Source organism: Eptatretus burgeri, chromosome 13 (assembly GCF_056783735.1).
Source record: "Eptatretus burgeri isolate ZD-2024b chromosome 13, Ebu_testis_v1, whole genome shotgun sequence".
Lineage (NCBI taxonomy): Eukaryota > Metazoa > Chordata > Myxini > Myxiniformes > Myxinidae > Eptatretus > Eptatretus burgeri.
Genome location: NC_140973.1, coordinates 28,148,259 through 28,174,103, shown reverse-complemented (window position 1 = coordinate 28,174,103; position 25,845 = coordinate 28,148,259). Strand labels below are relative to the sequence as shown.

The 25,845-nt window shown below is 46.3% G+C and overlaps 2 protein-coding genes across 2 annotated transcripts in view; one reads left to right on the top strand and one right to left on the bottom strand.

Moving 5' to 3' along the window:
* LOC147014135 (gamma-aminobutyric acid receptor subunit alpha-2-like) overlaps positions 1-25,845 on the top strand; it is a 287,780-nt gene that overhangs the window by 184,567 nt on the left and 77,368 nt on the right. The gene's annotated exons all lie outside the window — the stretch shown is intronic.
* LOC147014136 (uncharacterized) lies at positions 12,488-13,562 on the bottom strand. The gene has a single exon (XM_085851383.1). The coding sequence runs from the start codon at positions 13,493-13,495 to the stop codon at positions 12,488-12,490; it is 1,008 nt and encodes a 335-aa protein (XP_085707509.1). The 5' UTR covers positions 13,496-13,562.

The window sequence follows — 25,845 nt, the reverse complement described above, 5'->3', positions numbered from 1 at the left end:
GCCTTTTAAAGGTTTGATATGAATCGGACAAGCGGTTCCAAAGTTACGGCCATTTATCTGTCGACCAATGACAGGACACAGTGCTATGACGTCACGAATGACGTCACAATGTTTATTTCCTTTTTTTTTCTTTTTTTTTGCACGATTGACGTCACAATTCTTCTTCTTCTTCGTTTGGTATGACGTCACAATCGACGCTGGGGACCTGAGTATGTGCCTTTTCAAGGTTTGATATTAATCGGACAAGCGGTTCCCAAGTTACGGCCATTTATCTGTCAACCAATGACATGTCACGGTGCTATGACGTCACAATTAATGTTTATTTTATTCATTTTTTGTTTGTTTTTTGCACGATTGACGTCACAATTCTTCTTCTTCTTCGTTTCGCATAACGTCACAATCGACGCTCGGGACCTGAGTTTGTGCCTTTTCAAGGTTTGATATTGTTCTTCATCCGTTTCAGCTGTTTTCCAAGTGTTTTCCAAGGTTTGAAAGCTGTTTTTTCCCAAGGTTTGAATTAATTGTTCAAATTATTAATTAATCCCAAGGTTTGAATTTTCCCAAGGGAAAGAGCTGTTTCCCAAGGGTTTGAAAGCTGTTTTTTCCCCAAGGTTTGAATTAATTGTTGTGCTTGGTAGACATTTGTGAATACATTTACAGAGAGAGGAGCGAGAGAGGAGGGGCAGAGAGGGGGGGAGAGCACGAGAGAGGGGTGCGAGAGAGAGCGGGCGTCACAATTCAAGAGAGGGGGAGAGAGGAGGTGGCTAGAGAGGGGAGGTGAGAGAGAGGGGCGAGAGAGGAGGAGCGAGACTAAGGGGTAGAGAGGGGGGGCAAGAGAGGAGGCGTCACAATTCTTCTTCTTCGTTTGATAAGATGTCACAATTGACGCTGGGACCTGAGTATGTTTCCCAGGCAAAAGGGGGCGTCACAATTCAAGAGAGGGGAGAGAGGAGGGGGCGGGAGAGGGGGGGTGAGAGTGGGGCGAGAGAGGAGGGGGGTGAGAGTGGTGAGAGAGGGGCATCACAATTCAAGAGAGGGGGAGAGAGGAGGGGGCGGGAGAGGGGGTGAGAGAGGAGGGGGAGAGAGTGGTGAGAGAGGGGGTGAGAGAGGGGGCATCACAATTCAAGAGAGGGGGAGAGAGGAGGGGGCGAGAGAGGGGGACGGGAGAGGGGGCGAGAGAGAGGGGGGAGAGAGGAGGGGCGAGACTAGGGGGGAGAGAGGGGGGGAGAGAGGTGGAGCGAGAGAAGGGGGCGAGAGAGAGAGAGTGGCGTCACAATTCTTCTTCTTCTTCTTCGTTTGATATGATGTCACAATTGACGCTGGGGACCTGAGTATGTTTCCCAGGTGTTTCCCAAGTTATGGCCATTTATGATACGGTTGGTCCTATCTAATTGAAATAATGCCCCAATCCAGCCGTCGTTTACGAGAGTGAAGGAACGAAGCTGCACGTACGGGCACGCATCTACGGGCACGCACTAGTATATATAATGTGGGTTCTGTGCCACTTTCCTCTCAGGAGTGTTTTGCTCCTGAATTCGCCTCCCACGGGGGTCTTTTTTCTTAGGCTGTCCCACACCACCCCCTCGGCGGGCCCCAGAAACCTTTCTTGAAACAGGCTCCAGACTTATTCTAGCCAGCTAGAGCGATTCCCGTCATTCCAACTGTAGTCGAGCCTGTTGTCCCGACTGCTGCACCTCCAATATTGTGTCACAATACACAGAAACAAAAATATATGCACTTGCCAGTGCATTTGGAGTTGGGCAGGCACTATTACACTGTGTATCCACAGTGGGCTGCACAGGCCATCACCTTGTTAAAGTCATTAGCTTTCAGCATTCGGCTAGATTTACTGTTCTGCTATTTCAGCCGACTTCTCTGCCATCTGGTGGAGACCTTTATCTTTTAGGGACAGGAAGGCGTACTTGAGGGCCAAAACATAATCCCGCACCAGCAACTGGGCATTGAAGTTGAAGCTGCTCAGCCTGCCTTCGCAGCAGAAGATATGTGTTAGCATAGCATGGGCTACCATAGTTGTGGGGGAACGTAGCGGTGTGCTGTTGGCACAGCATGTTTTGGGGACGATAGCATTCTGGTGGTGCATCTGGATCACCAGGCATCCCACATTGTTCACAAACTCCTCGTAGGTTACATATCATGCAGTATCGTGTCAGAGGAGAGCTAGAAATTCATCCTGCAGCAGCTGTGCAAGATATGCATGCAGGATATTGAACTCCAGTCGAATGGTCCAGTTGATCTCATCCTGGACTACCCAGGGAGGACACTGGTAGATGTGCCGGCACAGACAGTCCAGAACTGTGGACCTGTACAGCAGTTCTGAGTACTGGCCCATCTCTTCTGGCCTACATGAGTGCAGAATGAAACTATTGTTCTGATGCTTGAAGCTGCGGCAATTTGCTGCAATGGCGGTCTTTGTGTCTTCCCGTCTTCCAGAGCCCTGCAGCCGAGGGCCTGCAAATCCTCCATCTGGATGGACCGAGCTGCCATGCCAGGTTTTTCTCGGCCGGCCAAGACTAAGCATTCCCACAGCATGGCCTGGGTGAGCATCTGCTGGTCAGGAAGCGTTGGCACATGACTCACCTCAAGCATGGCTGTCCTTGTGGGTCCACCATTGTAATGCTCAGCCCTGTTGGCCAGGTCCAGCGACGAGATATTCTATCTCCCAGGTGAGTCATGTTGCAGGGGTGGAAATTGGGATGGCAGAAGCCAACTGTATAGCAGAAACCAGGGTCCAAAGTGGACAGTTCAATGCAGGTATCGCCTGGGCAGAGCAAGTCATACTGTATGTTGACTCAGGGTCAGTTGCAGCAGGCAACTCATACACCAGTTCAGCCTATGACCGCCCACCCATCCATTGACGTGGTGAGACTTCATAGCCTTCATAGTCAAGCCAGGCACCAGAGTCCAGCGAAATATGGTGACCACTGTACCATCATTTACCTGAATTATGTTGTTGCAGTCCTGTGCCAGGAAGTGGTTTACCTCTTTGGCTGAGGCCTGCAGGTTTAACACCCATGGTGGCACTGCCAACCATTGCCACATCTGGGCATCCAACACCACCCCATTACACTTGATGGAGAGTGGTATGTCTGTGTGAATACTGACGGTGACAAGATAGGATGACACAAGCATTCAGTATCTGGGAACCTCCTCTGCCATATCCAGCAGGATTAGTAGGAGCGTCGCCAAGGTCCAGGAGTATCCTGACATCCACGATGATAAATGGGACGACTTGACCCTTATGCCTCTTTCCCTTCTGACATGGGGGTTCCCTTTTACCAGGTCTGTACTGCATCTCAGGACTTCTGGGGTTTGTGTTTGCACCCCCTTCCTTGTTGCCTGACATTCCAGCCCCTGTGGTTTTTTGATGCTCATCATAGCAGATCCGCAGGCCAGACACAGCACAGAGATCATACAGCAGTCCATAATCTGGCATTGCATTAGCTCCAGCACCTTCACCTCCTGAGCTTCGGCTAGTAGCTCATTCAGGGTTGTGGAGTATTTCCAGATCTGGTCCAAGGACAATTCTCTTTTGGGGAGCATTGTTTTTCCTTTTGTACCAACTACATACCAATGTTGCCCATAATGTCCAATACAAAGTCTCTGAATGTACCACTGCTGGAACAACTACCCGGGAAAACATGTCGGAGCAACAAGCATGTACTACACAGACCCATGCAGTGAAGCTGCAAATGTTGCACAAGTACTAAGCAATACCAAGCAAGTGCAAAGCAATACTAAGCAAAGCAAATGCTAAGCAACACCAAGCAAGTGCTAAGCAACACCAAGCAATGCCAAGCATATGCCAGCTGCCCACAGCTGGTCTTTCCTCTTGCTTGTTGCAGTGCACTCGAGCATACAACGGAGTGATGTTTTCTTGACTGCTCAGGCGAGCGGCCTCTTTTTCCACAAAGTGGCCATGTATGAAATTCTCTTTGTCGCCAGTGGGCTCCCCACTGGTGTTGCAGGGTTGTAAGAGAAGTATTGTCCGCATGTTTCCTCAGAAGTCCTTCTCTGCATATCATCTGCACAGGAATTCTCCCTCAGGCATATCCAAAGCTTTTTTACAGTCTTTGTTTTTGGGGGCAGGGACGCATTCAATCTGGGTTTGTTCAGTTGGTGCTGGTGCTTTAGTCAGGATGACAGGCTCCACAGAGCGAGCATCAGTCAGAACAACTGTATCCAGCAGGGTCTGTATGTAGGCATGGGTTGCTGTTTGTAATTTTGCTGCCTCCTTCAGATGACGCAACTGTGCTGCCTCCTTCAGAGGACCCATTCAGGCATAGAAATCTGTGATGGCTTTGAGCATTGGTACTGCTTGCTGTTCCAGCATAGAGCACAGCTTGAGCCATGGGAACCTCACCAGCAGTCGAGCCAACATCACCGGAAATGTAGGGATTGCTGGAACAGCTGGTATCAGGACCACTGGTAAAGCTGCTGGTGCCTCCCGCCATATGTTGTAGAGCCATGAAGAGCTGATACCGAAACACTTTTCAACTGTAGTTGGCGCGACTCGCCCCCGGAATGCTTGGATTTCCTGGATCTGGACCAAGGACAGTTCTCTTGGGGTTGGCATAGTTTTTTCTAGTTGTGTATCTCAATGTTGCTCACAACTATATCCCAATATTGCTCACAACATCCAATACAAAGTCTCTGAATGAACCACCGGGGGAACCACAACCTGAAAAAGCATGTCGGAACAACAGGCGCATGCCACACAGACTAGGTAAAATGCTACGCAAGTGCCGAGCTATATCAAGCAATGCCAAGCATATGCTGGGCAGTGCGAAGGATATGCCAAACATATGCCAAGCCGGTGCCAAGCATATGCAAACAATGCAAGTTGAAGGGATGGGTAGCAGGTTGGTATATTGTAGTACTACAATTCATAACGAGTTGGTGTTTGTCAGTGTAATCATTTTGAAGCAGCGCCAAGGAAAGATGGAGAAACAGGAACAATGGTTATGGGTCGAGGATTGATTTAAATGTTCAGCCAGTAGAAGAAAATATCATCAGTGCATAGACAAATCGGAGTTTAGCCAGATCATGGATACGACAGTTACCTTCTCTTTGAATATCTCAAGAGGAGCTACTTTGGCAACCCTCATCAATTGCAGACACCCTGTAGGTCTGGGGTATTTACATTACAAGAAAATAAGTGAATGTGAGGCTGAAAGTTTGTTACACCAAGCTACTTGTCTAGATTATGGATGTGGAGTGCCTACGAAGCTGGACTTTGGGTCTTACCCAGTCTTGAGCTCATGGTTCTATGATAAAGAGCAGGGTGATGGAGCAATGGCATGCATGGCCAGGACCTGTCTCCTCATTGGACATAGCTGGTGTCAGCAGTAATCGGAAGCTCCATGGTTGTGGTGTAGCCCACTGTCTTCCAGGCTGTGAGGCAGTCGCAAATTATTTGTTTCTGGCCGTCGTTTGGGATCTTTTTCCAGAGCACTAGACGTTTGACCAACAGCCGGTCTTGGTCATTCTCCTTTCTGGTCACTATGGCATCTGCAGTCAGCACATCCTTTGCCCTCATCACCATTGCCACTGAACTCAATGCAGAAGTCTGCCTTGGTTGCCCACATGTGACTGGTAAATAGCATGGCATTTATTACCTTGTTGACATTAATTTTGCTCTCAGGAGGGACGCTGGTACTGCCGCTTGAGCTGCGACTTGTTGTGGCAGCACATGGAATGCCAGAGCGCATTACACACTTTGCAACATGGGAAGCACCGATCTCAAGAGCCTCCAACCGGATTAGGATCACATTGGTGGTAATCTGGGTTTGGGCTAGTTCATTGGCCACAGCATACTTGAGGTCATCAAATATGGGTTTGAGCTCTTTCGTCACATAGGTGGGGATGTACTGCGCAAGTTACGCCTGTCAGCCAGACATATCTACCAATGTTGCAGAGTTTGCGGATATTGGTATGGCCCTATATGTCTTGATGCAGATGCAAAGCCAATGCATCTATTGTTCAGATAGTCAGGCATATCTGTCCAACCTTGCTGGTGCTGTTCCAGTGGCAGCACCTCAAGCCAGCTGTAGCAGCTGTTCCCACATCGGAGTGAGCGGGTCTACACCACGCCCTGCCCTACCTGGTGTGCTTGTTGTCCACAATCTTGTTTAGATTTCATCCGCTCAAAGAGGAGCTGTCACTGTTGTAGCTGTTTGCTTCGAAGGAGCCACTGTCGGTGCTGGACCAGCTATGGTAGCATATGCCAAGCATAATATGCTAAGCATGTTGGATAACCTTAGAGTTGCTAGAATAATCTTCGCAGCTGGAACCATTGGAATGACTGTTAGAACGACTATTATGGATACCAAGCTCGAACGAAAGCTTTCAGTGTTATACTACAGCTCCAAGGGCTACTGGAAGGGCCTTGCAGCTATGAAAAAGCTTACTGCAGCTGCCAATGTCTCTGAAGATATTTCCGGGCTTGGCTCAAAAAGCCAGATGGCAGATATATCTTCCAGCCTCTCACTATGTGCCCTGGACAAAGTTTGATGTGTCTATCCCAAACATTAGGCCGGGGGCCAGTGGGACCTACCTTACACCCCCCTTGCGACAAGAAGAAGAAGAAGAAGAAGAAGAAGAAGAAGAAGAATCGAGATTCATGATTGTGCAAGGAGAAAGGTGGTATTTTTTTTTTTGGGGGGGGGGGGGTGGGATTTAAGACAAGAAATAGTGTTTAGTTGGGAGGGATGGGGGACGTAGGGAAACTGGGGAAGAGAGAAATTGAAGGTCATAGGGAGAAAATACAAATAAACACGATCGTACACTGAGGGGGAAGGGTGCGTAGGCCTCAAGCACCCGGTAAGACAAGGTCGACGAAAACTCACAAAATAGCACGATTTTTGAAACAAAACCGAACTAGGAACACACAGTAACATGTATGTGAGAAAATAAACAGTTAAAACGGGACAGATAACGACTGGAAACTTAACTTTGAGATCGTCAGCAGAGAGCCCTGAAAGAGACCTGCCGACACTCCAAACCCAGAACCGGAACCCTTCTGGTAAAACTACCAAAATCAAGAATCACTGCTCACCTTAACTCTTTAATTCCTCCTTTCTCCCACCTTTGCAACAAACTCCCACACTCTCTTAAATCCCACTCTTCCCTCCAAGTCTTCAAAACAGCTGTTCACCACCATCTCTTATGCTCCCCCATCCAAAATCATGATCTTTTCTACCCCTGTTACTCCACCCCAAAACCACCTCCTTCAAATTCCCTGCTTTCCTTCCTGAAAGACCCTGTTATGAAAGGACCTGAAAGTCCCTGTAATGTCCATCTTGTTTTCCCTGTATACCCCACCCCATCCCTCTCTCTTCCACAGATCTCTTGGCTGTTCCCCACTGTTTTGTCCTTCCCTCTCCTGCCCCTCTTGTCTCCTGCTCCCCTTGTTGTATGTTGTGACTGTTAGCTCTCATACAAACCTCGATCGTGTATACAAAAAATAATAATAATAATAATAATAATAACAAAAACTTTGTGGTGAGGATGTTGAGGTTACAGAGAGATGCACTTGCCTTGGCAGTGATATTCATGTGTCTGCTAGCTGTGAGCCAGAGGGCAATAGACATCTCGGTCGGGCCTGTGAAGTCATGGATTCACTGGATCATGGGGTGTGGCACTGTCGGTGCCTGTGCAGGAGGACGAAAGTCCAAATCTTCAGGTCCTTGGTGCTTCCAGTCTTACTCTATGGATGTGAGACTTGGACTCTGACCAGGGATCGGAGATGGAGATTTAACTCCTTCGGTACCAAGTCTCTTTGGGGAATCCTTGGCTGTTGCTGGTCAGACTTTGTGTCTAACGATCAGTTGCAGAGAGAGACTCAGATGAGATTTGTTTCCTGTATAATCCACGAGTGTCAGTTGCGGCTGTATGGACACATGGCTCATTTTCCTGACACTCATCCTGCTCACCAGATTCTCTCAGTAAGGGAGCCTCGTGAGTGGAGGAGGCCAACAGGCCGACCATGTGCCTCGTGGTTGTAGCAGGTTGATCGGCATCTCGAGGAGATGGGGATGGGCCAGGCATCTTCCTGGGGGATGGCCAGGTGGAAGTACCTGGAGTCCTGGCGGAAAGTGGACGCAGTGACGCGCTGCTCCGGTGTATGCTCCCATACCTGACCTGCATATCAACCCGGATAGCTGTTTGGCCGATGCCTTTGCCCTCAGGCTTGTGCTGCTCCAGAAGGCCCTCACAGGTGTAGCAATGGAGATATCTCTCGCAAAAGTGTTTTCACTCCCGATGCTCTGGTCATACAACAGGCGGGAGAGATCTTTCACACATTAGCCGATCAGCCCCGGTCCGAAATTTTGGTCACCGGTATCAAATTAGGGGAGAATGCTCATAGTGTTTTTTATGAAGGTATAAACCCCTAGAGTTGGAAAACATGTGATAGCATTATGGCAGTGGCAGCTTTATGGGAGTTATCCCCCTTTTTCCAAAATGGCCGCCAAATGCTCAATACCCTATATATAGCAGATTTTAGACCACCGAGAGCAGTGATACTGGTGTCTACGACTAGGCTTGAGGGGTCAGATATATATAATTTCTGTATTTACCTAAAATATTGGATACAGCCTTTTATATTAAAATTCAAGATGGCCACCAAAATTGCTGCAGACACATATTTAAATGACCGCGTTTAAGGTCCTAGAACAGTTAAGACAGTGATTTTGGTGTACATTTCCAATATTGTAGGTAAATACAGAAATGATATATCCAACTGTAGTGAAATGTACATGATGACTCTAATACTCATCATTTACTGTCAATAATTACTGTTCATCGGCATCCACATCGTCATCCTCGTCTGTACTCTCCACATCATCTGATGACCGATTCTCGCAGTCTGACAGTTTGCACATATCAGTGCACTTAAGTCCATTTGCCAGACATACACAATTTGGCAGCGTACACTTCCTTGAACATTTGCAGGCCAGTAGGGCCAAGATAGCCTCAGGTGCTGGCTAACCATCCATCCAATCCACTACCATTAATTTCTCAGCTCCATCCATGTCAATTTTCCACCCTCTGCCAATGGGACTTGGTACACCTGGGTCTTGCTCAAGACATCTTCTCCATATTCCAGCCTGGTAGTCACCCTTTGTGCATGTTTGACTAAGCAGTCCCTGCAGGGTGGAAGCTGATGACTCTCTATCTCACCTTTCTTAACACAGAACAAGTTGTACCTGAGATCATTGACCTTGGTGAATGCTGCTTTGGGGCCATAGAGGAGACATGTGACACACTCTAGTATGTTCATCAGTTCTGAGGAGAGGTCCCATTCCTGGCCCAACTCTGTGAATGTGTTCTTGATTTCCCTGTTGTTGGTCACTAATTTTAGAGCACTTGCCTTCCCTTTACCTGCGAAAGCACTGGTAGTGTCACATCCAGTGTATGCATGTATACCAATAAGAGCTCTGCAGACATCTATGTCGACAGTGGAAGCGACTTTCCCGATGTCAACTAATCTAGTTCTGGTTCTAGTTCCACATTTCTGGAATAACGGAGCTCCTATCTTGTCATGGAATGCCAAACACATGATAAAGACATCTGTGTCCTCTGCGCATATCGCTACAGTCTGGTAGCCCTCTCGAGCAGCATGGACAGCATGGAAAAGTAGGCGCCCATCTGCTTCCTCCTGCTGGCACTCCAGATCTGGTACCTCTTCACTGCCCTGTGATGTAATTCTGTAGCATTTGTCATCTACAGTTACATACAGAATCTTCTCATGTAGTTTCTCTCTGTACACTGGCTTCCTCCATTCACTGACAATGAAGCTAATCAGACTGGTTTTGTTAGTTATTCCTGTCAGGAAATTCTCCATTGCCTCACAATCTGTGCGCTTGTGATACCCTGCAGCTGGTGTTCAGTCTCTTCACCTCGTGCCGATCTCTCACTGTTCTTGATAGAATTCTCTCGATACGTGTCGAACACAACATCTATTCTGGTACTTTTACTTCCTTCACGCAATGCCATAGACAGTATTGTAGTGGCAATGTCTCCAAACGTAGCTTGATCACCCTTTACTCTTTGAACTAAGTTCATTCCATTGACCACAGAAGCCGGATTTTGTGGGAGTTGGTCTGCTACTGTCACATTCTTCTGCAAAGTAGTGGCTCAGGAAGCTTTGTTTGTTTTCCTGAGTAATCCATCTGGGGTAGAGAGAGCCCAGGGTAGTGGTCCCAAGGGGTGAGAGAGGATGTCCTCCATCGTGAGATTGCGCCCTTGTGCCATCACTATGATGCGACCAAACAGAGACCGGTCAGCTTTCAAGATTATGTCCTTCCCACTTGTTTTCACTACCTTCTTCTTACACATATTTGTGAATGTCTTCAGCTTGTTAGTTTTCATCGGATCGTGAAATGGTTTCGCTGATGGGTCGTTCTCCAGTCTCTCGTTCTGGAAAGTGGCATAACTCTTCTCTCCAATATCACATGCCTTCATCAGGTCAGAGGCAATGTCTCTGGGTGCCGATTTTGCAGTAGAAATGCTTATGAGGTCTTGCTTCTCTGAGAATGGGTTGACCCAGGCTTGAATGAGGCTGACGACTGCCAACACTGTTTCCTCATCTTTTTGGATTCTGGGCTGCTGTAGATCAGCATGGTTGAGTTCTGATTGGTTACCATGCACCATGTCTCTTAAGTGTCCAAGAAATGCACTGTGGTACTCTGCTGTTATGTAGTACCTTTTGATGGCTCCTGCTTTTCGGCTGAACCATGACGTGCCTCCAGTAGTCTGAGTATCCTTGTTAACCGTAACCTCAATTGTCTGATCTACAGGTATCCGGCCAAAGGGATTATTGCTGGACCTCTGCACCGAGAAATGACCTTCCTGGAAGGCTCTATGTACATCAGGATTCTTCTCGGGAAGATTTGTCATCTGAGCAAAGTATGCAGACAGGTACCTGGCATAGTTGACCTTATCGTAGGCAAAACACCATGGGATCAAAGTTCTAATGGCATTGATGTGCAAATCCCAGTTTCCCTCACGAGAAGCACGCAGAAGGCCAAGTATCACGTGCTCTACCATGTCGATGTATGACATCCAATATCCCGCTAGCTCCCCATTGTTGTGGCGGAGGTGTTCCATGAAGGCTCTCCACAGGATCATCAACTCTAATAATTGTGGACTGTCGAGGAGATCACTGAAGTTATGTTGGTTGAGATCATCAGCTATGTCGTTCACTTTGTCTACACACGATTTGATCACAGCGCTCTTCTCCTCGTTGCTGTCTACCCATAGTGTAAACTCTGCCCATGCCAGTCTCATCAAAGCTTCATAGATGCACTTGTGGACCCTGATAGCACGATTGTACTGTTTGCCGTCAATTACCCCATTAATGGACCCCTCCGCAACTATCCCGGCTTCTATGCATATGTCCTTCAAACCTGCATCACAGAACCGCTTTCCTATGATACTCAGTGCATTCATGATGGTGTGGAATGTTCACATCCTCAAAAGTACATGGGAAAAACGCTCTTTGTGCTTCCAGGCAATTTCAACGGCTTTTGCAGAGAGTGCTTGATCCATGACTACGACAAGAGTGTCCAGAGATGGCTCATTTCTTATTAGATCTGACTGCTTGAGAATTTCATAAACTGTAGTCAACTCTGTAGCTGGTGCATTGATGGTGGGCAGGTACCCAACAACATCTTCTGAGATTGATTCTTGGTCCCTGGTTTTGATATTAAACCCAGTCCAACTTGGGATTGTCTGACAGTCTGAGTTTGTTTGTCTTGCAAGGACCCATGCCAGGTTCTTGTTACAGGCGACTTGAGCAGACTCTTGTGCTTCCAGGATGTGGCTCTCGCTGGTTGGTAGAGGTTGTGGACCTACACGTGCACAGGCTACACAGACTTCCAGCTCTTCGTGTTCAATGTTTACTGATCTTTGTTTCAGTTTGTCAATGATTGGATGTCAATGATTTCAGTCATGGGTGGATGAGGTCCATAGACCTTAGGCTGGACCGCTATTCCGTTGACTCGATGTGACGTACCTTTTCCAGTAAGTATCTCCTCCAGTCTGTCTGTATTATCCCATGCAAGGTTTGTGAAGACATAGGGCTTGATGGAGACTGGTAGAACAGCTCTCTGGTTGAAGTCCATTGCTAACTTCTGGAGACACAGAGCGGTATCATTCTCTTCCAGCTGGTCATAAGACACCACGTGTCCAAACTTATTCAGTGTCCGAATGACCTCAATGCTTCCAGTGAGTGCTTTTACCGCATAAGGAAGCAGGAAATGTTTTGGTGGTTTATACTGCCCACGTGTCACAGCGTATATCATGTCCTGGCTAAATGACTCGACTAGAATAGCAGTCCTTTGGGATTTATTCGTAGTACTAGTAGGATTTCCAGTGAGGAGCCCGACCAGAAATCACTCTAGCTGATTTGGTATGGCTATATGAGTAGCTACATCAGACGGATGATATGGCCACGGGGTGGAAATCATGTCCTGCTTGATGGCCGTTCGGATATGTGACGAATCTGATCTATGATCTTGTTGACATCTGTAGACTTGGCTTTCCAAAGCTTGAGCTCCCAAAGTAGAGTTTGATTTTCCAAGACAACATCCTTTAATGATACACAGCAGGGAACCATCAACAACTTTCCATTGTCGTCGGGAAATATTTCCACTGCACCTCCAAGCTCGGACTTCAGTCTTCTGTGCATATTGTTCTTCGTTGAATCCTTCAGAAGATTAACTCCACCAGACAACATTAATGATTCCAGTTTTGTGGTCAAGGATGTGACTGGTATAAGCCTCTTGTTGGGAATAATATCTGCTCTGATGTATTCGAAAAGTTCTTCGTAAGCTTCTCTTTCAACCTTGTGATACAGTATAAATTCATGCGTCTCTTTCTCTTCTTCATTCTCATTGTCTCTAGTATAATTCCTATAGCATGAAGTGCGATGGTGTGCCTCTGCGGCAACAATGTCTCTACTGGTTAGTGCTACCATCCTTTCGTCTCCCTTTCTGATGGCACTCTCTCGTAGTGTTTGATCTACTCTCAGTTGTGAAGCTAGCGTAAGTTTTTCACGTGTATTGGAGTGCTTTTGGTACTTGACCTTGCTACAGAATATGCAGATCGGATCATAAACTCTTGATTCTGTTGTCGATCTTCTGGAAGACCGTTTTGGAGGACAGCCACTACTACCAGGTAGATCACTACTGCTTTCACCTGCTTTCCTTTTCAAAGTCTCCAAGTCTCTTTTCATGGTGAAGATGCTTCTACATTTTCGATGATAGAACATAATTGGAACTTCTTTGTCCTCAAGCGTTTTTGCAACGTCTAAAATGGGGACATGGTTCCTGACTTTGGTGGCTTCAAGTAAGGTTAGCCAGGAGTCATGAATTTGAGGACTGATTAAATGTTCATCTTCGTCGGATACTGCCTGGTGTATGATGCACAGTTTCTTGGCGGGTCCCTGGGGCATTTCCATGCTGACGGACATCTAATGCTAGTCTACTGTATTCCAGGCCTCTTACGTAGAACTTCCACAGCTACCACGATACCTGAAAAAGAGAATATAAAAAAAAGAGAATATATAAAGAGAATATAAAAAAAGAAGAAAAAGAGAGAATATAAACATTATATACATATATATATATATATATATACATACATACATACATACATTCAGCCTGGGGGGTTTGTCGGTATCAAATGGGGGGGGGGAGGGGGGATGCTCATAGTGACTATCTTGGCCGCCAAAATGCCCAGTACCCTAGATATATAGCAGGTTTTAGACCACTTAGAGCATTGATACTGATGTGTATGACTCGGTTTGAGGGGTCAGATATATCATTTCTGTATTTACCTACAATATTGGAAATGTACACCAAAATCACTGTCGTAACTGTTCTAGGACCTTAAACGCGGTCATTTAAATATGTGTCTGCAGCCATTTTGGCGGCCATCTTGAATTTTAATATTAAGGCTGTATCCAATATTTTAGGTAAAAACAGAAATGATATATCTGACACCTCAAACCTAGTCGTAGACACCAGTATCACTGCTCTCGGTGGTCTAAAATCTGCTATATATATAGGGTATTGAGCATTTGGCGGCCATTTTGGAAAAAGGGGGATAACTCCCATAAAGCTGCCACTGCTACAATGCTATCACATATTTTCTAACTCTAGGGGTCTACACCATCCCAAAAATCACTATGAGCATTCTCCCCCAATTTGATACCGACCAACCCCCCAGGCTGATCGGCGACATGTATCGTGGAACTTGCTCACTTTCTCGATCAGCAGCAGGTTGATTCAGGGGATGTCTTCATGCGCCTCACCGAGGCAGGCTATAACACCTTAGCTCCATCTAAATAATTTGATTGCTGAGTTGTTTTGCCTCTCCACCTGCTTACTTTGGGATATTGGTGGAGGTACATCGATTCCTGTGAAGTTGAGGCCATCTTCTGTGGGGGTACATTGAGGATCGATAGGCGTGGTCCCTGGCAGGCAGGGGAAAGAGTGCAGACCAGAGGGCCCAGCACAAGCAGTTATCGTCTTTGTTATTGACATTTATGACGGCCTTCTTGTCCTTCACTGCTGTAGGCAGGGGAATGTAGGATCTACCATGGAAAGGTTGGTACTGAGCAATGTCTAGTCAAAGAAGCACTACTCTGTCAACAACCCACCCAGAACCTCTCTGAATATACTTATCCAAGGTTTTATGGATTTTTGGAAATACGTTGTCAAATACACCATCGATCTGATTTGCTTTCAAGACTGCCTCCTGCATCTGGTGCAGAACTGGATCTATAAATTCCTCGCTGCCATCAGGGTTGTCTTTGCACGGCTGGACCTTCAGAGCAAGTTGGAACTTCACCCCCTTGAGTAATCGGATCTCCTCCACAAGCTTTTGATGAATCTGGGGCCTCACACCTTCCAAGAAGGCCTGTGGGTCTGCCCCGAGAGGATGTCCCTCAGGGACATCTATTTGCCATCCTCGCAGAAATCTGCTTAATATCCATGTGGTGCGCTTCAAGATGAGGCTTTCTTCTTGATTTGCCTTTCCAGCAGGTGGCTCTTGAGAACTCTTCTGCTTGTCCTTGCACTTTTTGTGTGGCTCTCCTGCTGCTGTCAGGATGATGGGCTCAACAGAGCAAACTGGCCTCTGCCATGGGGTTGGAGTTGGGACAGATCGGAGATCACAAAGAGCTGGTCTCTGTTGTGAAGCTGGTGTCAAACGACTTTCCTCTGGTGGGACCTCTGGTGGTGTCGGGACCGCTGGAATGACTCGCCTCTGATGTTGTGCTGGAGTCGGGTTAGATAGGAGATCGGAAACAGCTGGGCTTTGCTTTCAGGGTTGGAATTGGGATCACTGAAACCATTGGAATGACTCTCCTCTGGTGTGGAGCTGGTGTCCGGACTTTTGTGACAACAGGAACAGCTGGCCTATGTTGCTCCTCCTGAGGTTGTGTGGTTGAAAGCCTTTTTCGGGCTGAATTAAGGACAATACTATCAATATCACCGTTTTTGTGCAAGCACAACAAATATGAAAGAGCAACATCCATTCTGGTTGGTGTACCCTGGTATAGTCCTTTCTCTCATAGAGTTTTTAGACCCCTCATGTTGAGCAAGCACAATCGCAAAGTCTCACCATGCCCGCTTCTGGCCCATTTACTGAGCTGGTATGCCCTAGTATAACCATTCTCTTATTGGATTTTTTGGACACCTCAGATCTAAAAGCACAATTTCAATGTCTCTCCTTGCCTGCTTCTCAGTATGCTGAAGTTTTTGGCCTACTCCGTGAGCCCCACAAGGCTTGCAAAGCCATGTCCCTGACTGCGTCCCAACTCCACACTTACTGCAGGGTGCGTCCCAATTCTGCCTCCACCATTACTGAGCTGGTAGTGGTTTGGCCGCAATGCTCATATACACAGCTCTCACCACAGCAGGCTAACTCGCCATTCATCAGCCACTGGCATTGGCTCTGGTTCTGGTTCTTGGCCCTCATATTTGCTGGGTGTATGCTTTGTCATAGGTATATCTAATATAGAACTGTAATAGAGCCTGACCCAACTCCACATGCGCTGGCAAGTGTATATATTTTTGTTTCTGTATATTGTGACACAATGGAAAGGGGCTGGGATGCGCAGCACTCAGGATGACAGGCTTGACAGAGCGAGCTAGCTCGACTGCAGTCGGGACAACTGGGACAGCTCGAGCTGGCGAGAGCAAGTCTGGAGCCTGTTTCAAAAAACGTTTCTGGAGCCCTCCGAAGGGGTGGTGTGGACCCAGCCTTTGAAAAAAGACGCCCATGGGAAGCGAATTTGGGTGCAAAACACTCCCCAGAGGAAAGTGGTGCAGAACCCCCATAATATATACGACTCACTTTGTTTCTCAGTGAACCCTCATGCCCCACTTACATTCTGGAGTATAATTTGCAGTGCTGATCCAGATCAAACCTGTTGGGTGTTGATCATGAGATAGCGATCTTCTTGTGCTTCGTTAACCTTTCCCAATCTACACCATCTATTTTAGATGGACCACCATTTTGCTGATTAGGTGCCTGTGCCCTTGCAATGACACTGTGATTCACTTCCAAAAGGCAGTCCATCCACTATCTGGTGGCACCTTTCCCCAGATGCCAATCACTTTACGAAGCTAATCTTCATTTTGTTGTTATCTTGAAGGCATTATATAGTGATCAATGATGAAAACCAGGTCAACATTTTCTGAGGATAATATGAATCATCACTTGGTTCACCTGAGATCCATGTTTATCCTTGAGCGGACTTTCCTGCGACCACCCAAAATAAAACTGCATTGATTTTTTTTTTCTTTTCCAAATTCATTACGGGTTGTGCTGTGTATGGGAATTCTACCTTGACTCTTAACACAGAGACACCTACTTTTACAGATTATTATCGATAGCACTTCCACCAACACATCTTATGCTACTGAGCCATCGATGTCTCAAAAGTGTGCTCTGAACTATCTGAACAATATGCTTGCCATTAATCCCCTTGTGTCATGCTCCACCTCATGATCTTCCTCCATACATCATTTTATTTCTCTTCACTTATACTTCTGCACTTTACTTCCGCAACTGGCTAAGTGAAGCAAAGAGTGGCTGTGAGTGGGAGGATTTCTATGTGGGAGGATGCAAGTAATGGTGTTCCTCAGGGATCATTATGAGGACCATTATTATTCATAATTTATATAAATGATTCGGATAGTGGGGTTAAGAGGAGGCTGTCTAAATTTGCAGAGGGCCGTAGTTACCAGTTTCAGGAAAGTCCAGATACTTTCATAAATTGGACAAAGGATTGGCAGATGCAGTTAAACATAAAGCAATGCAAGGTGCTAGGGGTGGGTAAGAATAATGAAATGAGAGATTACATGATGTGAAGAGCAATCTTGGAGCATGTCTCACAGGAGAAGGATCCTGGGGTGGTCATAGATATGGTAAGGTGGGTGGCGGAGGGGGGGATTGGGTAAGTAGAGAGCACAGTACCAGGCAGCCATAGGGAGAGCAAATGGTTTTTGGTTGTATTTGTATGGGGATAAATTGTAAATCAAAGGGGGAGGTTTTAACGCTATTGAGGCCTCATCTAGAATATTATGTGTAGTCTTGATCACCACATCTGAGGAAGCACATAGCTGCCATATAAAGGATTCAGCATCATATTACTAGATTGCTTCCAGGCCAAGGTCGACTAGGCTATGAGAAGTGGCAGATGGAGACAGGACTTCATATATTACAAGGAAGAGTCACATCCCCAGTGACGGGGAAAGCAAGCAAAAGTATCCGTCCCCAGTGATGGGAAAAGTTTAAGTTAATCATTCAATTTAAATTATTTCATGGACTTTAAAACGGTTAATTGTGCTGCAATCTTGGTTTCACTCAGAGTCAAAGCTCTGAGCTACTTATACCGCCGATCGCAAAATTTAGTGCAGCATCGTGCGGCGGAGGTTGGATTTGTATAAAAAGAGGGCAAAGGGGCAAAGCATCCTGTTTGCGAAATAAAATTTGGCATCAACATTACTCATACCTGTTCTCAGTGCTGGATTAACCATTAGGCAGACAAGGCATGTGCCTTAGGGCCAGCCAAAAATGCAGGCCAAAAATTCTTTTCACATTAAATATTTGTCTTTTTTTGTATTAAATATTTTGTTCTCGAATCAGTTCATCTTTTGTCTGGGGTCCATTTCCATGAGCCTGAGATCTAATTTAAAATTTTCAGGCCATTGTCTAAAATTTCAAAATGTGCCTTTGGGCCAGCCGAGGCTTAATCTGGCACTGCCCATTTTCCTGTCATTTCAAAAGTGAATGTTGAGCTTTTCAAACGCAGCACAGGAAGCGGTCACCATAAACTGGAAACAGATGAATATACGGACAGACACCACCATTCGCAATATCTCCTCCTCATTCTCCCTCTCTTCTCCCCCCTCTCTCTTCCCCTCCCCTCTCTCTTCCCCTCCCCCTCTCTTCCGCTCTCTCTCTCTCTCTCTCTCTCTCTCTCTCTCTCTCTCTCTCTCTCTCTCTCTCTCTCTCTCTCTCTCTCTCTCTCTCTCTCCTTCCTCCTTTCCTCTCTCTCCCTCTTCTCTTCACTCTCCCTCTTCTCCTCTCTCTCACCCCTTTCCTCTCTCTCTCTCTCCCCCTCCTCTCATCTCCCCCCTACCCCTCTCTCCTGCCCCGTCCTCCATCTCTCCCTCCCCTCTCCCTATCCTTCTCTTCTCCCCCTCTCTCTCCCCTGTCTTTCCCCCACTCTCCTCTCTCTCACTCTTTCCCTCCTATCTCTCCCCTCTCTCCCTATGTCCATGCCCTATCCTATTAAAATGTTGAGCGTACTCTGTCACAGAATGTTTATGCCGCTGAAGCAGGTTCCTGAGCAAGGGTTATACTAGGTCGTTTGCCATTGCCTTCCCATCAGTAGTTCAGGCAGGAATTTGTAATTTCGCCACAGTGCCAGCAATAGCTTGTCTTGGTACTATGGGGATCTTTAACGTCCACCAACTAATGTCAATCGACAGAACGCCCAGTTTTACGTCCATCAAAGAGACGGCACACACATTGATGAATCACTCTGTCTGTGAAACACCGGCATGACAGTTTATAGCTGGGTCGGGATTCAACCCTAGGCTAGGCAGCTTCGAGGCTATCCTATCAGTCGAGGTCGTATCTTAACGCACTGTGAAACAAACTAACTGCATTTGTATTTACACTGTTACAGCCCTATAAACCATTGGAAATTGAAACGCACACAGCACGTAGACTCTTAGAATAGTTATTTCCGTAATGTACGTTAAGAATAGTGCCTTCCCTGTAGGGGTTATTACTGTATGTAATTAACTGCATTTGGTTGTGTAAATGGCGCCCCCTCTCAACCCGTTGGGATAATAGCAACATCAGCACGTAATTTTGTGTGCCGTGGCTGCTGTCATCGCGTTGGGTGTGCGTTGTTTTACTGCCATGGCTTGTCGATATGTGCGAATAACACCAGCATTCTGGAACCTTCGCCGAAGCCTTGGCTTTAGAAGTGCACATCAAATTCCAAAATTCCCCTTTATTGTTAAAAGCCCCAGCAAGTCCTTGTTTGTCTGCTCGTCTGTATGGACGTCCACCCTGTACTGTAACTAACTTCTTGCCTTCTAACCCTATACTGTATTTAGTTTCCCTCATTCCCCTCCACCTGAACATGATTGGTATACAGACCAGGACATGATGCAGCGCCCATGCAATAATTGCCCCTTTCCCTGGCTTTGTGCCCTGGACATTTTTGGACATAGGGTTCGTCCCAGGTGCATGGGGGTAAAAGTAGTGATTCCCCATGTAAAGTACGGAGGTCCGCTCCTGGTGACAGCCAGAAGAGCCAACTGAGTGCATGTCTGGATGTGCAGCGGAGTGAGCGGGGCTGCGGGGGCATCCCCAAATAACTGGCATGGGGCAGCTCGTAAGATCTGATGTGGCCCAACAGCTGGCCCCAGGCCACCTCGGAAGATTTGACGTTTGGCTCTTCGGCCCCGCCTGCCCCAGGGACTATAAAGCTCTGTCCGAGGCTCTGGTTCTCTGTCTCTCTCTCTCTCTCTCTCTCTCTCTCTCTCTCTCTCTCTCTCTCTCTCTCTCTCTCTCTCTCTCTCTCTCTCTCTGTCTCTGTCTCTCTCTCTGTCTCTGTCTCTGTCTCTGTCTCTGTCTCTGTCTCTGTCTCTGTGGACCCTCGGTTGTGGAGTTCAGTGTCGGGGCCGTTCCAGAGTGTGGCAGGGAGAGTGGTACCAAGCTGGGGAGGGTATCAGTTCTGTGTAGCAGTAGGCTGAGGCCACCCTGCCCCTCCCAATTATCTCCCAGTGTGTGAGTGTCTGATTGGTACCCTGTCGTGTTATCCGGTAGGTAAGGAGTAGGGTAAGCTAATTCTGCAACTTGTGCATTTTCTTTTCTTTTTGTAAATACACACATTGATTGCCTTTTATTGCATGTCCCCTTTCACTGCCCTGGTTGCCCTTTGACTCCATTAGAGCCCTTGAGTTCCCTTCCCTCCTTCCTCGTACCCCCATGTTGCTTGCTGTAAATATAGTGCCTTGTTCATATTTTTCCTTTCATTCTGCCTGTCTGTCCTTTCCCCTTATTGGTCCAGCAATGTCCGTACATCAATAATAACTGGGAGATTATAATTCCCCAACGGATTGACGACTGCTGGCTTTCCCTCCTGTAGGGCTTCCCTGAAAGCAAAATATGTGTTTATGGATTTATTCTTTCAAGAGAGAGGAGAGGAAAATAAAGCCCATGAAGAACTGGGTGTTAAATGAGCTGTGATATGTCGGTCATGTGGCAATATCAAATATGCCTTTTTCAAGCAGTAACTGTTCCATGTAAGTCACAAAAGGAGATAAGTAATGGCTCTGAAAATGCCATTCTGGAATACAATGTATGACCCTTTTGATCCGCTGGACAGGTTTTCTGTGAAAGGTGTAAACCATTTCCTACCGTGCGACACCCTTATGTGCTACCCATTCACTCCACATCCCTCTTTCCTGTGGATTTAATTCTCCCATCCTAATTTTACTTTTTCCTGGTTTGTTTATTGTATTTTTTGCCCTTTTTCTTCTCTCTCTCAGAACTTCTGCCTCACCATTATTCTCATGACGACTAGGAACTTTCAAAAACTTGTATGAAGGAACGAGATACTCACAATAGTCCAAAACCCACCAATTTTTTTTTTTCAATCTTTAAGTATGTATAGTTAGTGTGAAAATATATATCTGTGAGTTCTTTAATTATATTGTATCTCCTACATGGAATGCCCCATGTGGTTTCATCAATATTTAATGATCTATTTTGCTCGAATATATATTCTCATGACTAATATGAGAATTTCCTCTTCTTTTACTCCGTAGCCCTTCATATTTAGTGGCTCTCAGCCTTGTTTAGGGCAAATTTCAATAATAAAATAAACCAATGTTACCCGCAGGGTGACCCGTATCTTGCCAAAAGGTGACCACGTGTGACTTCTTTAAAGTCACACTGAGGTGAACAGAGCTGCTATCCACCAGGAGCGACTCCTTGAGGAATATCTGCCTACGAGAGATTCCGATGAGAATCATTCTACAGAGTAACCATGAAAAATATGCTTTTGCCTCATAACGTCACCAAATGACGTCATAATGTCTCAAGCTTGACATATCTAGAAAGCACTCATCGAGGTGTTCAATTTGAGGTACTACACGATATGGTTCCTAAAACTTGAAAATTTGACCTTGGGGTCAAATATGTTTGACCTCAGGCGCTAACCATGAAGGTCAAGGCCAATCGCCACCAAAAATTAATCAGCTGAGCGCCAAACCATAAACTATATTCCCATGAAGTTTGAAGACGATCCGATCAAAATTACTCAAAAAATAAGGGTTTCGTCGACTCCCCTGATTTGCGACAAAGTGACCTTGACCTTTGACCTTGACCTTCAAAATTTTATGCGCTGAAAGGGACCTCTATAGGCCTCTGATATGCGAAGTTACAAAAATTTCAAATGACAACTGTGCTCTGCAGAGTGATTTATACGTGATTACAGACCAAAAAAAACAACAAAACAAACAAAAAAAAAACATATGAAGGTCAAGGCCAATCGCCACCAAAAATTAATCAGCTGAGCGCCAGACCATGAACTATATTCCCATGAAGTTTGAAGACGATCCGATCAAAATTACTCAAAAAATAAGGGTTTCGTCGACTCCCCTGATTTGCGCCAAAGTGACCTTGACCTTTGACCTTGACCTTCAAAATTTTGTGCACTGAAAGGGACCTCTATAGGCCTCTGATATGCGAAGTTACAAAAATTTCCAATGATAACTGTGCTCTGCAGAATTTTTTATATGTGATTACAGACAAACAAAAAAAACAAAAAAAAAAACATACAAGCTGACTAACATATCTTGCAAAACTTCGTTTTGGCAAGATTAAAAAAAAAAATATATATATATATATATATATATATATATATATATATATATATATATATATATATATCTTTATGAACGACACCTCAAAAACACCTTTTATTTTACTGCAGTCCAACTTTTAGAGTAACGGAGGTGCAGCAGTCTTTGTGGAAATATAGCTTTATAACACCCTTGTAGTTCTTCTTACTGTATTTACATTCTACGACTTTGTCTGACAGGAAAGTGCAGAGGTTGCGCCATTACATTTAAGCTGCCTAGTCTGTGTTTGATTCCTGACTCAGATATAAACTGTAGGATCAGTGGTTCATGGGCAGGATGTTACATCGCAAAGTTCACCATTCCTCATCTGGATGTTAAGCCCAGTGTCCTGTCTGCTGCTATTTGTTGGTGGATGCTAAATATCCCATGGCCAAACTCAAATCCATACCTAAATCACCGTTTGTCAAATGTCAGACCTGGCCAAATGGTTTGTGAAAGACTTGGGACAAAAATCTTCCGAAGCTGACAACACAAAGGTTTTTTTGATATTCGTACTGCAGAAGAAGGCCTGAGTCCAAAATCCAAGAGGGACCCCCTGGATGCAAAGAAAAAAAGATGAGAAATTATAATCAGAATGGGAGTGCCACAGATGATTGGCTCAAAGTAAAATAAAGAGGCGAAGGACTTCAGGGAACTTTGCAGACAAACAATAAACGAGCCACATTGCACCAAATGTAAACTAGTGACCTTGAAGGGCCGCCTGGAAGCCTGTGTTCGGTGTGGCTCCAGTTGCAAGCTGTCAGAAAAGCGGACCCAAGATTATGCACCAGGTGATGAGGCAGCCTCCCAGGACGCTGCACCCTGGTTCAGGCCTCTAGCTTTCTAGTGGCGAGCCCGTGGGAACACTGACTCTAACAATACCCTCTATTAGGCACTGCAGAAGCAGGAATGCAACCTGAAAGGCAGTAAAAAAAAACACCCCCAAAACTCACAAACCCTTCATCTGGCAGCCTGTCCGAAGAGCTTGCAAAAGAACCAATGTTTCACTCAAGGCTCCGAAGGGACAGGTGGTGGTACCGCTCTGTGTGTCTGCAGACAGCTGACCAGCTAAATGTGAGCGTAACTGGGGCATTAAAGAAATAGATGCATATTCTACTAATTTCTTTTTTTTGCTTGTCTGTTCTGATAAATTTTACATCTTCATTACCAAGGATTCTAGCATTAAGTATTGTTATGGTCACATGGTCTTCAACGACCGTCATGCTACCCAGTGGATATGGGATGAAAAGGACTTCTCGTCCGCTCGGTTAATTTGGCGCAAATTGGCATCTCCAAATGCAATGACCGCAGCTGAATCGCCGACAGAATAGCCAAGCAGATCTTGTTGATATTTAATGCTGAGGCGTGAAAGCGTGGACCCAATCTGTCAATTTAATATATTAATCAACCAATTTCCTGAAGCGCTGTGCATCCCATCCATGATGACGACACGGGTTTTCAGCCATAATTAGTGATTAGAATAAGCTTTACATTTAAAAGTTTACAGCTATAGTAATTTTTTATGTAAATGTGGCAAAAGTTCTAAAATAAGAGGCAGAGGAGGCATGTTGTGGCTCGATATCATAAATGCCAATATACGATGGACAAGAAGGGGTCCAAAGGGTCTAACAAGGCACCTTTGGGAGAGGTAAAGTGTCTGTACCAAGTCCCGTTGCAAAGTTACAGCCACCTGCTGCCAGGCTCAGGAGGGAGAGTCAGCATCCTGTTCACCAGTGGTCAGGCCTGTGCACAGTTGGTGCTTCAACAGGGATTCCTTTGGGGCCTGACAGTGGGCCTGAGAGTGACGTCTTCAATGAGAGGTGTTCAGGGTGGCAGTCTGACTCCAATCCCAACAAGGAGATTGATGACATGGGAGTAGTTTTCTCCACTGGTCACTGAGCAGCCTTATGGAAGCCGCTTCCAAGTAGGGGACCCATCTGGAAGAGGGGTCAGTCATGTGGATGGTTGTGGCATTGATATCGGGGGCGGTTCTGGTGGACAGGAGCATTGTGCAGATGAGTGCATTGGCTTATGGGGAATGGAAGACAGGCATAAATGGAGTACATTTCACAACGCGAGCTCCTTGAGGGGTGACGTCGGAGAGATGAGTCACATGAGTGTCGTGTTGAGTTGGCTGGGCATGACAGTGATCGGCCTGCTGGTGGTGAAGCTGGGGAGTCGAAACCTGAAGAACAAAAGGCCAAAACCGAGCAGATGTCACTCAATATCACAAAGGCCGGGGACAAATCCACGAAGGCTTATCAGGGTATTGGATGCTGTATGCCAAGTTGTTGGAGTCTGTTGGGGGTTTTCCTATTTCAAATGCTTGGAGGTGGCTCATTTAAGAGCTTTGGTGGACATCATGAGGGAAGGGTTAACATCTTTACTAGATTGGTCAGAGGGTGGGGGATCATATGAAGAAAGTCGATTGTGTTTGTTATGTGTGTCTATGATAGGTGCTGGTGCATGCATGGGTGGCATGGGGGTGTGCTAGGTGGGGTAGCATGGGGGTGCATCAGGTGGGGTGGCATGACTGGTGTGGAGGGTGCGGGTGTGCTATTGACGATGGATTGCAGAGGGGGCAGGTGATGGGTACAGGTGAGAGTGTGGGTGAAGGTGGGGTGGTGCTATGTGTGTGGGGGTGCTGTGGTTGAGGGGGGGCAGGGTTTCAAACGGGGTGAGGGCATTGTGGTTGCTGTTAGTGCTGTCGTTATTGTGAAAGCTGCGGGTGCAAGAAGTGATATGAGTGTGCATGAGGATGGTGGTATGGATGATGGGGGTGGTGGTGCATGTGTGTGTGTGATTTGGGGAGTTCGATAGAGGGGGGCAGGTGGGAGATGGGTGACCAGGGAGATAGTTTTGGCGGGGATGAGGGTTATGAATATGTGAACTAGACATTTTGTCACAAATATATGAAAAATAGAGTGTGTTGTTTCATGGGTGGCAAGAGTAGGGGATATTGATGGAATGTTGGATGACGTTTTGTTTAGTTGTGGGTCGGGAACATTGGTGGTGGAACATGCAGAGGTTAACGATCTAGAGAGGGTCTACCCTGAACCTTTGTAGAGGAGGTATACATTTGTGGAGGGGGATTTGGGGTGTGGTGTGATTCTTTTTAGGGATTTTGCCAAGGATGGGAGTGAGTGCAGATTTTTATAATGGAACGACAGATATGAACTAGTGGTTGGAGGGGTGGTGTAGGAAGGAGTTTTGGTTTGTGAAAGTGTGGGGATCCTGGTATGGTCATAGTGAGTGTATGCGGTCAGGTGCAAGGGGGGGGGGGGTTGGGAATGCCAGATTTGCAGTGATTCTTGAGAAAAAAATTTGATACCCATCCTTGCCTGTCTTGCCCAACTGCTTCTGGACTATGTGATTTTTG